Source organism: Octopus bimaculoides, chromosome 2 (assembly GCF_046866305.1).
Source record: "Octopus bimaculoides isolate indiv1 chromosome 2, ASM4686630v1, whole genome shotgun sequence".
In the NCBI taxonomy this organism is placed as follows: domain Eukaryota; kingdom Metazoa; phylum Mollusca; class Cephalopoda; order Octopoda; family Octopodidae; genus Octopus; species Octopus bimaculoides.
Window position 1 is genome coordinate 164,281,488 of NC_142929.1, and position 11,635 is coordinate 164,293,122.

The window sequence follows — 11,635 nt, forward strand, 5'->3', positions numbered from 1 at the left end:
ACACAGAAAAAAAGGAAAATGTCCCTTACATTTGAAAACTATGGAAATATAAAAAAAAACTTTCATTTAATTTTTACACAATTTAATTGCTTTTCATGCTTTACTCTAAGTTGAAAAAGATGCAAAGACAGAAACCAGTACTAAAATGGTCATGATAAAATTATTTTGGCATTTTCTACAGTTTGCGGGGATTAATAGATATGCAGGTATTCTATTTCAGATAATACAAAAAAAATAACCTAATGAGTATGTCTGAAAGTAAACTCATGGTATCCATTTGCACATCATGAAATAATATTTTAAAGGATATAACCAGTATATCAGCTGAGTATATAATATACTTCCTTAAATATCTCCTACTTAAGTTAACACTTAAATCTATTAATTATGACGGAACTACATGTATTGGAAGATTACAATATATATACATACACACATATGTATATATATATATATATATATATATATATATATATATATATATATATATATATACATACACATATATAAATATATATATGCAATCATCAGATTTACAATTATTCCAACACATCTTCAGGTTCTCTTTCAAAGTATTGTTAATCTAATTTTACATCCCTTTAAAAAATAAGTGTTAAGCAGTAAATTAAACATTAAAAATTAAAAATAAAAATTATACTTTGTAATATTAAGAAATAAAACTTATAAATTATACATTATAAATATGAATTAGTATATCTATCAACCTTATAATGTCGAGTATATAATGTCAAATACAAAATATAAGATATAAAATTATACATTAGAATAAAAATGTCTGTGTTTTTTTTGTATTATCTGAAATAGAATACCCATATATCTATTAATTCCCAAAAACTGAATTATTATTGACTTTTATTAGATACTTTGTATATTTCTAGATCAATAAGACCCCAAGGTACGATATGCAGATGCATGTAATGCTGAAGGGTTGTACCTGATTGATTTGGAAATTCGTTTTCTCAGATTATTTAAATTAGATATATATGTGTGTGCATATATATATATATATGTGTGTGTGTGTGTATATAGAATTATGTGTGTGTATATATATATATATATAAAAAATTTCATAATGAAAAAAATTCATCACTTTTTCATAAATATATATAAATCATTTATATAAAGGGCATTAACTGTGTAGTAATGCCTCACGCTTCGAGTGATTTATATATATTTATGAAAAAATGATGAATTTTTTTCATTATGAAATTTTTTTCATTTTTTTTTTTTCATTTGGGTTTTTTTTCACGCTGACTACTTGATAAATTCTTATAAAGAATTTATCCTATATTATATATATATATATATATATATATATATATATATATAGAGAGAGAGAGAGAGAGAATTATGTTTATGTATATATCTTATCTATAAAAGGTAGATTTTTCTGTGTGTGTGTGTGTATGTTGAAAATTCATACATTTACACAATTCTAAATTTCTTGAATGAAAGAATCAGAATTAATATCCTAAATACCATAACTTAGGTCACAGACAATATTTTAATGCCTTTTAAAATTATTTTCAAGTGAATACCATGACAAAAATTTATTTTGGCATATTTAGAAAATATTTTAAATTGAAAATTACTTAAAAAATACAGTAAATATTTCATAAAAGACCAATTTGTAACCTCAGAATGAAATATTTTTTCTCCATAGGTTTTTTTTTTTTTTTTTGAGTGCATTCAACATATCTCACCTCCAAAGATTTGGCTGCTATTTCTAGCAAGCACTGCTACCACGTAACAGCTATTTGTGATAAAGGACCCAAAATACCTGCTATGTGGTAGTAGGGCATTCAAGAAATCGCAGCCAAATCCTTCCTTTTCTGGGAAAAGGAGCTGTTTACAGGTGATTTCCATGTCATATTCATTGAAAGCATGCGGAATACCTGGAAAAAAAAAAAAGAAAACCAACAAAACAGAATTCTGTTCCTGGGAAACTCAGACTTTCCCGGTGACCCAATGTGTCATGGGTAGTCTAGTATATATCATCATCATCATCGTTTAACGTCCACTTTCCATGCTAGCATGGGTTGGACGATTTGACTGAGGACTGGTGAAACCGGATGGCAACACCAGGCTCCAATCTCATTTGGCAGAGTTTCTACAGCTGGATGCCCTTCCTAACGCCAACCACTCAGAGAGTGCAGTGGGTGCTTTTATGTGTCACCCGCACGAAGGCCAGTCAGGCGGTACTGGCAACGGCCACGCTCAAAATGGTGTCTTTTATGTGCCACCCGCACAAGAGCCAGTCCAGGGGCACTGGCAACGATCTCGCTCAAAAATCCTACGAAGGCCAGTCAGGCGGTACTGGCAACGGCCACGCTCAAAATGGTGTCTTTTATGTGCCACCCGCACAAGAGCCAGTCCAGGGGCACTGACAACGATCTCGCTCAAAAATCCTACGAAGGCCAGTCAGGCAGTACTGGCAATGGCCATGCTCAAAATGGTGCATCTTATGTGCCACCCGCACAAGAGCCAGTCCAGGGGCACTGGCAACGATCTCACTTGGTCTCACTTGGCTTGCCGGGTCTTCTCATGCACAGCACATTTCCAAAGGTCTCAGTCAGTAGTCATCACCAATGTTCGGAGGTCTTGCCTCACCACCTCAGACCAGGTCTTCCTGGGCCTACCTCTTCCACGGGTTCCCTCAACTGTTAGGGTGTGGCACTTTTTCACGCAGCTATCCTCATCCATTCTCACCACATGTCCATACCAGCGCAATCGTCTCTCTTGCACACCACAACTGATGCTTCTTATGTTCAGCTTTTCTCTCAAGATACTTACACTCTGTCGGGTATGCACACTGACATTACACATCCAACGGAGCATACTGGCTTCATTCCTTGCGAGCTTACGCATGTCCTCAGCAGTCACAGCCCATGTTTCACTGCCATGTAGCATGGCTATGTATGTATATTTGAAAGAATGAGTAGAGATGGCTTTTTTGAGGGGATAATTTTTATTTTAATCTTAATAATAATGTTTACAGTGAGTTACTTTAATATGAATTTCAAGCTTCACATAGCTGTTTTCAAACTGAAAAATGTATGTATTACCGGTTGCTTAAATAGCAAAAGATTTTTTCTTATAAGTATACATACAAAAAAATATATCCCACTAGTTTAATTGACTCACCAATCACCAAAGCAAAAAACATCCCAACTACAGACCTCAATGCAAAACAAACATACAGAGCCTAGACATTGAACAAACTATATAGCATTCACTTTGAAGTACACTGTTTGGATTTTCCTTTTCATCATGGTGAGTTGTAGTTTAAACAATGCTAACGATTATCACTACTTATGTGCTGAAATATTCTAGTTTTTATAACCAACATGAAGATTTGACTGATTTGACAGCACTCACAACACTCGCAAATATATCTGAAAAAAAATGTTATTCTGGTTATTATAACAAATTTGGAAACTTGGCAAAGTAGAAAGCCTTAACAGATCTTTCAGTATAATTACAGAAATGTTATTCTACTCCTTGTAACCAGTTTCAAGATAAGGCTTTTTTTAACAGTTCTAGTATCCTAATCTTATTCCTGCTATGCTGCTTTATCAGTGTGAGTATTCAATGCTGCGCAACCTTTTTATTGCATTATAAGCTTACACAGTTAAAATATATAGCAAGTGATATCAAATTAATTTGTCTTGCTACACACATCCTCCAGCAAATGTTTTAAATTAACTAATTTTCACAACAGCAACACATTCCTCTGTACACAATTTGTTCAGCATTTGTTCAAAAATTGTAAAATATATTTTTGTATAAAAAATTGAATTATGCCTTCTGAATTTTATTGGAGCTTGACTTTCTTCAACGTCACATTCAATCCTGAATTTTATAACATTTGGACCAATTACTATCATTATTAGTCATAGACAGCAGCAGCAGCAGCAGCAGTAGTAGTAGTAGTAGTAGTAGTAGTAGTAGTAGTAGTAGTAGTAGCAGCAGCATGATGAAGATGTTGATGGCAGAAATGATATAGTAATTACTATGGAAATTGCCTTGAATGTCTAGTTTATACCCTTTTATATTCTGAGTTTAAATCCTACCAAAGTGTCTTTCATCTTTCTGGGATCATTTTAATTGACAATAGGATCTAGTCCCTTGGTTCCCAAACTTTTTCAAAATGTTCATCCTATGGACCACATCCCATTGTTTTTAGGCTTCGCAGACCCCTATCCCCACCACAAAATTTAAAAATCAGAGATGAACAAAGCAAAATGACCTTGTATGAAATAACTTTTTATAAGATAAAATAAAAAATTTCAGTGAGAGGGGTGAACTTGTTTGGTCTGTAAAATGTCCTCAATAATTAGGCTGCGTTTTTGATAATGCAACTCTCATGTCATGTGTAACATGCAGTTTATTATGAGCCTTTGTTTTAATTGCGAATAAAGTTGCAAAAGCCATCTCACATTCATATGTTGTTGCGAATGGAATGATGAATTTGAGGGCCAATTTGGTGACATCTGGATATGTCTGCATCATTTCAATACAGAATTCACTGCAACACATGTTACAGAAGGCGTTTTTGGTACCGCCATCATTCAGCAAGTCAATGAACTGTTCTTGAATGATGTGATCTTCTGAGGGAAGGTCAACAACAGAGATTGCAAAGGGATTGGTGATGGAATGATGAACTTTTTCGAAGTTTTGTAGGTCGGGGAAGTATCTTTGAATTTCAGTTTGAAGAATTAAGACATGCTGTTTCATTATATTGAGGATGTTAGCATCAACTTGAAGGCCGTCATCAAGGAAAGTATTGAGGTTCTGAAATGGTGCAAAATTCTCACATTCCAGTTTAGAATGCCACAAATGGAGCTTCATTTTAAATGAGTCATTTTTTCATAACAGTGAACAACAGTGATGTCCTTTCCTTGTTGTGCTAAGTTAACAGAATCAACTGATTCAAAAATGTCGACCAAAAAGGAGAAACTTATAAGGAACCAAGTATTGGAGAACTGTCTGTGCAGTTCTTTTTTAGCACCATGAAGAAATTTGTGTATCTCTTTTCATAGAACGAAGACTCTTTTCAGTACTCTCCTCTTGGATAACCACCTCACATGCAAGTACAGTAAAAGCATTTCAAAATCAGAGTCATTGTCCTTGCACAAGTCAACAAAAAGACGCAAGTTTAGAGAATTGGTTTTGATAAAATTTACCACTTTGACCACATGATTCAAAACATTCTTTAATTGGTCAGGCATTGTTTTAACCATCAATGCTTGGTGATGATGTGTACAATCTGTACGAATTGCATCAGGAGGCTTCTCCTTCACCATTGTCTAAGAGCCAGAGTGACAACCATGCATTGCTGGAGCACTGTCGGTGCACACACCAACAGCATGCTCCCAGTTTATGCCATGCATGTTAAACAATTGATCCACTTTCTGAAATATATCATTTGCAGTGGTTCGGGTGTTGAGACTTTTGCAAAAAAGGGATTCATCTTCCAGGCACTTTTTGTGCACATAACCTGCATAAACACAAAGTCGTGCTAAATCTGCCATGTCAGTGGTTTCATCAATTTGAGATGACCTGAGACAAAATATTATCAGACATCTCAGCGATTCATCGACTGATGGTATTGTTGGAAGGTGAAACATGTTTAAGCTTCTGTAGTTCAGATGTGCTGAGCACGAGTAAGATTATATCTTTTCAGTAAGGAAGAACTAACTGCTCTCCAATGTTATGAGGTTTTTTGCAGCAGCAATTTTCTTTGAAATCTCGTGGGAGGCTTTCAGACCTGCCACAATGTCCTGCATACACATTCTTGCATCCTCAAGCCTGGATTTGGCCAATTTGTCAGCTTAGTTTCTGAAAAATTCCTTGTCTTTGTTGACTGCACTGGGATGTTTTGTTTCCAAATGCCTCTTTAGCCTGCAGGGCTTCAGCGCGAAGCTGCCAATATCTCCGAGCACAGAACACACTGTGGTTTTTCTACTCCACCAACAGTAAGCACAGTGAAACCGAAGCTTGTATATGACTTGTATCTCCTTTTCTTTGTAAAAGACATTCTACAAATAAATATAATGATATGTAAATGTTGTGCTGTAAATACTTAGCTATTTGTGTTTCCACAAATCAAGTCTCTTAAGATCACAGTCCATATTCTTGGGATGATTACAGTGCAGTCTGTAGTAGAATGTACAGTAAATATATATCAACTTTTCTATTTCCAGTCCTTTTGTTTTTTGGGTGTGTCCATTTAGTTTGCTTTATCATTAACAATCCTTTGTCAAGTTTCTCTTAAAATAAATTTACTAGTTTTATTTGCCACAATAATGTGTCACGTTTTCTTCAGTTCCCACAATGAAAACATGTAGGTAATGCTCTGAATAATATCATGTAGAATACTGGGACGAAAATCCCTCAGATAGAAAAAAAACCGAAGCCTTTTCAATTCCACTGTCAAAATGATATATTTCATATCTCTCAAAAATTCCAAAATATCAAGAAAAATTTGAAAATGTAAACAACATAAAAAAGATTAATTTATAATATACTTTATACAGTAAAAGTAGCTCAGTATTCTGGTTGGATAAATGGAAGTTAAGGACACTGGAGTGACCACCAGAAGGTTTTGTGAAAGATAAAGTAAATTAATGTTAAGTTAGGTTGAGTGTGGCTGTAAGGGTCAGATGTATTTTTGATGTAAACATTTTTTCCATCAGGAATCTTTGCTTTAATATATAAAAAGCACAACAAAGGTACTTTGTTTGAATTTACAGTTTAGTTCACAGTTTGTTAGAAACAAAGTCCCTTATGTGTCATTATTAACCAGTAACTTGTTTTAATTCTTTACTAAGTTTAGTCTTCATTATTGATTTTTTTCTTCCTAATTTGACAAACAAGGTACTGAGATTCTAATGAGCAGACTACAAATCAAACTGTTAAGGGAAAGTACTTTTTAAAAAACATAACTTAATATGACTTAACCAATTGATAATTCAAATGGTCCTTTTAAGTTTTGAAGTGAAAATGTAAATGATTATACGTAGATGTATATGTGTGTGTGTATATATCATCATCATCATCGTTTAATGTCCGCTTTCCATGCTAGCATGGGTTGGACGACTTGACTGAGGACTGGTGAAACCGGATGGCAACACCAGGCTCCAATCTAAATTTGGCAGAGTTTCTACAGCTGGATGCCCTTCCTAACGCCAACCACTCAGAGAGTGAATATATATATATATATATATGAATACTTATATATCATCATCACTTCCTAACGCCAACCACTCAGAGAGTGTATATATATATATATATATATATATATATATATATGAATACTTATATATCATCATCATTTTATGTCCAATTGATCTACTTTACAGAGTGCATTTTTGCATGGCACCAGCACTATAGATGTTGCCTTGCCATCAGCAAGACTAAAGAGCTTTTCAGGCCAGTAGTGTTGGGGTTGCTTTGCAGTTTGCTAAGTAAAGAGAGCCCTGCACCCCCATCCATCCATGATGGATGGAGCAAATTTATTGTGCGAGGATGGCAATAGAGAGAACAACAGAGGAAACAGTGCTGCAGTGGAAGTAATGGAGACATTGGAAAGATGAAGATTAACATCAGGGAGTAGTGCAACATATAGTTTTCCTGCCAAACAGTTTGGCTAAAGATTCTAATAGCTATGAAATAACTGGAAAATCCACCTAACCAGAGAGCCACTAAGCTATATAGCACTACCCTTTACTTATAGTATCTAGTAACCCATTAATTATACGAAAAATGTACCCATCTACGATGGAGGCATAAAATGAGGGAGAGAAGTCTAACAGCAGTATGTATTGAGAAATGTGTAAATGGACTTGATAGATTACTGGGTGATGTCTTAGAGAAATCACATTATTGTTGGTGATACAGCATTCTATTGCAGTTACATGACGTGTTTGCAACTAAGTGACGATTCACTCCCAAACTGAAATAGCCTCTGTATCATAAATGGTTATGTCGACCACTCCTAACGAAAGCCAGAGCTTCCTTCGACCACTACATAAAAAGTAATAAGAAAAAATGTTATTTAGATATACTTTTATTTTAGTTGTTTACACTATTTTACGCTTGTTTATACTCTTATACATTCAAAGTTCACAAATTTCCCTATTTAAATTATGACTCATATTCCTTTCGGTAATATCAATAATTGTAAAATTTCTTTGTAAACGATATTTTCTGTTTCGTCGACACTAAGTTTCAAATTACTGGAGTCCGTTGCTTAGTCATAGCAATGTATAACTGGTCGTGTGTAAACATCGGAGTGGGTAAAAATACACCTACACGATCGAAAGTCTGGTCCTGTGCTTTGTTTGTTGTGAATGCGCGAGCGGATTCTTTAGGGTTGCAAAAAATCAAACTAAGACTTACCTACATTATTTACATTCGACGGATATTTGTCATTATCTTGTTTGTTGTTAACACGCTTCGGCATATACCTTCCAGCCTTCTTCAGGTGTCTTGGGGAAATTTCGAACCTGGGTTCTCATTCCTAAGGTATTTTTCGATATTATTATTATTATTATTTTTCAGGTCACTGCTTGGAATCGAATTCGGAATATTGGGGTTAGTAGCCCGCGCTCTTAACCACTACACCATATGCCCACGGGCACATGGCATCGAATGTAAATAATGCAAATAATGTAAATAATTCCTCATCTCTTAAAATTAGAACTGTAAGACTTACCTCTCACAATTCTATGCGAATAATGTCTGGATACTCTGGTACCATGGGTTATTTTGATTGACAAAACTGAGAGGTAAACAACAGCCGCTTGCATTAGCCGTTTCGAATCCTGCTCGAGACTGACGTACTTCAATAACCACTAAATAATCACACACACTATATACTAACACACTTTTTCCATTTTATTTTTGCTATTAACCGTCCTCGCAACTCCCTTCATATCTACGATGGGGCCATGAACTATACAATGAAAATCGAGAGTTACTTGTGGTCGGTAAATACAAAAATCGATATTCACGAAATAACCATACTTTCTGATTTTTTAATGCTAAAAACCTTCCTGACAACCGTCTTTGTAATCCCCCAAAATATCGTAACCATTGGTCCAGCTGCCTGGCCGTGAAAAGGGAACAAAGAGAGCAAATCTGCTCATCTATGATGGGAAATAAAGGGATAGTATCTCAAATCTAAACCCTCTAAATTCACGAACTATGCAGGTAGGAGAGGAGTCCAGAGTTAATCCTCGTCACCGGAATTTTAACAAAAAAATCGAAGGTGATTTATTAATGCAAAACTTAATACTCACTAAATAGTCATGCTTTTTGACCTTTTTTTTCGCAAAAAACCTCCCTTTATTACCTCCTTCGTAATCCCGAAAAGCATCGTGACCATTGGTTCAGCCGCTTGACCCTGAAGAGGGAACAGACAGGTAGACGGACGTAATGCCCATTATAGTAAGATGCAGTGATTAATTTCCTTGCACTATCTTCATTACATTATCCAGCAAGTTATATACAGAAGATTCTGAATTGTTATGTTCATTGAACACAGATCCATTAACTTATTGAATGTAGATTTGTAAATATTACATTTATAGGGGATACAGGTTAATAAAATTATAAGAAACTAAAACTTTATTGCGGTTATTGTCTACATACACAACCTTCCTTTCTTGTGAACCACACTAAAACTATAATGCAAAAGTTCCCCTCCTGGGGTGCATCCACTGGGATATGACACTTCAGTGGGTGCGCGACTAAGAGGGAAAGTAGATCCTTTATCAAAAATGCTTTGCAAAATAAAATTACTTATTCATTTTTTAAAATTGCTTCGTTCTATAAAGCACACTAAGAACTTCAATAGCACTGCATATGGTTGAAGTCACATTTGTAAGGGGACGCGAAAATTAAAGCATTTCCTAAGTATGGGAAGCATAAAAAAAGGTTTGCGAATCATTGCTATAAAGCGTTCGTCAGTGTCTGACTCACATTGGATGTTTTACAATCACTTGGTGACTGACGTTTTCGTTATTAAACTGGATCCACCAAATATTTCTTGATTTACATTCATAATAAACGAAACAGGACTATGATATTACATTCATAATATAGGAAGCAAGACTACCCAAACGTATCGAATGTTAATCGAAAAGAGTTTGAAAGATTCACGTCCTAAGTTGTAGTGTGAATATGAAACTCACCAAGATACACAACATGCAGAAGGATACCTACGGAGATGTACCAAAGAATTTGTCACAAAAAATATTGCAAACAAACGCAATTTTCAAGGAAAACTATCTTTAGTTTTCTATCTTTAGATGATGCGTGTCATCAATCTAATGTATTGTTGACATTACAAATGTGAAAGTTAAGGTATTTGAGCACCGACTGTAAGAGCTGCCGTGAGATAGATCATCTTAAATTTCTTTCAATTACTTGTATTTCAAAACTCGGCTGATGTAACTTTCTGGAACAGAATGAATACGTTTTCATCATCAACAAAGAAAACTATATTTTTAAAAAATACTATGATTAAAATTTGAAATACTTAGGGTTTGGAAGAGATTTAACAAGATCCCTGCCATGATGTGCGGAGAGCATTTTATTGAAAATCCAATTCAAATCAGTGTAATCCATGAAATTGATTATTTAAATAAATATATAACAACCGTTTTGTCATTTGTGTCAAAAATTTTTTTTTTAATTATAAAAATCACTTTTCATTCATGAAATCACATTCATATTGGATTTGTAAACACCTACTTCTTACATGTTCATAAGGTCCCAGTAACAAAGAACCCTCCTTGTTCGTCACTGTAGCTTTGTGTGTCGATGAAAGCTTTTCGGTCCTGGTTGTAGCTAATACAAATATTACTTTATTATCTGTTTTCACCTTTGGGAGAGGTATGTATACAACAACTTCACATGGTCCTTCTCGGGGCTTTCCTTCTTACGTGTGATGTTTAGTGGTAGTAGTAGTGAGTTTTATGCTTGTTTGAAACAACGTCATTTGAAGCAGTTCAAATCCAGCTGTTGCTGTTGAGAGCAGTAGTAGCAGCAGTTCAAGCAATATCAGCAGCAACAGTAGCAGTCACCGTAGTATTTAGTAGTAAATTATTAAAATTAAACCTTTACCTACACGCCTCTTATTTAATTTAAATATTTATTTATGTATGATTTTTATCATCTTCAGCATTACGTTGAAGGAGAGAGAGAGGAATTCATAAAGTATTTTACATGTGAATAGAAAGGCAGAGGTCGATCGTGTATTTAGAAACAACGAACCTCAGTTATGAGTAAAAACATGAGATGAAAAATACGTCAGCTTCATTGAGTTGACTCATACCGCTCTGTGTATCGACATAGTGTATTAAAACCAACGTTAAGATATATATTTTTTCATACACACAATATCTTTATTTATTTAATCAATTAACTACCAATTTATAGAAAATAATCGAAATTTACCTTGGGGATACTGTTACTACTCTCTTTGGATATTCTAAGTACGTACCTACCTAACCTTCGTGTTTGGGTGTATGTTTATTTTATACATAACACTGGTCTTCTGCGATACATTATTCTAAATATTTAACGGTAAGTGAACGTGTCTATT

At 34.5% G+C, this 11,635-nt stretch overlaps 2 protein-coding genes across 10 annotated transcripts in view; one reads left to right on the plus strand and one right to left on the minus strand.

Annotated features, from left to right (window-relative positions):
- Positions 1 to 4,350: 4,350 nt before the first annotated feature.
- Positions 4,351 to 4,872, minus strand: LOC106875260 (zinc finger BED domain-containing protein 5). The gene has a single exon (XM_014923328.1). It carries the CDS (start codon positions 4,870 to 4,872, stop codon positions 4,351 to 4,353), a length of 522 nt encoding a protein of 173 aa, XP_014778814.1.
- Positions 4,873 to 8,245: 3,373 nt separating this feature from the next.
- LOC106875267 (long-chain-fatty-acid--CoA ligase ACSBG2) overlaps positions 8,246 to 11,635 on the plus strand; it is a 44,782-nt gene continuing 41,392 nt past the window's right edge. For 3 of the 9 annotated variants that reach the window (XM_014923353.3, XM_014923348.3, XM_014923354.3), the window contains exon 1: positions 11,118 to 11,616. The gene's annotated coding sequence lies outside the window, so the exon portion shown is untranslated. Of the gene's footprint in view, positions 10,924 to 11,117; positions 11,617 to 11,635 lie in introns of those variants that run through there. The other 6 variants (XM_089348026.1, XM_089348032.1, XM_089348036.1 and 3 more) reach the window with 6 other exon arrangements.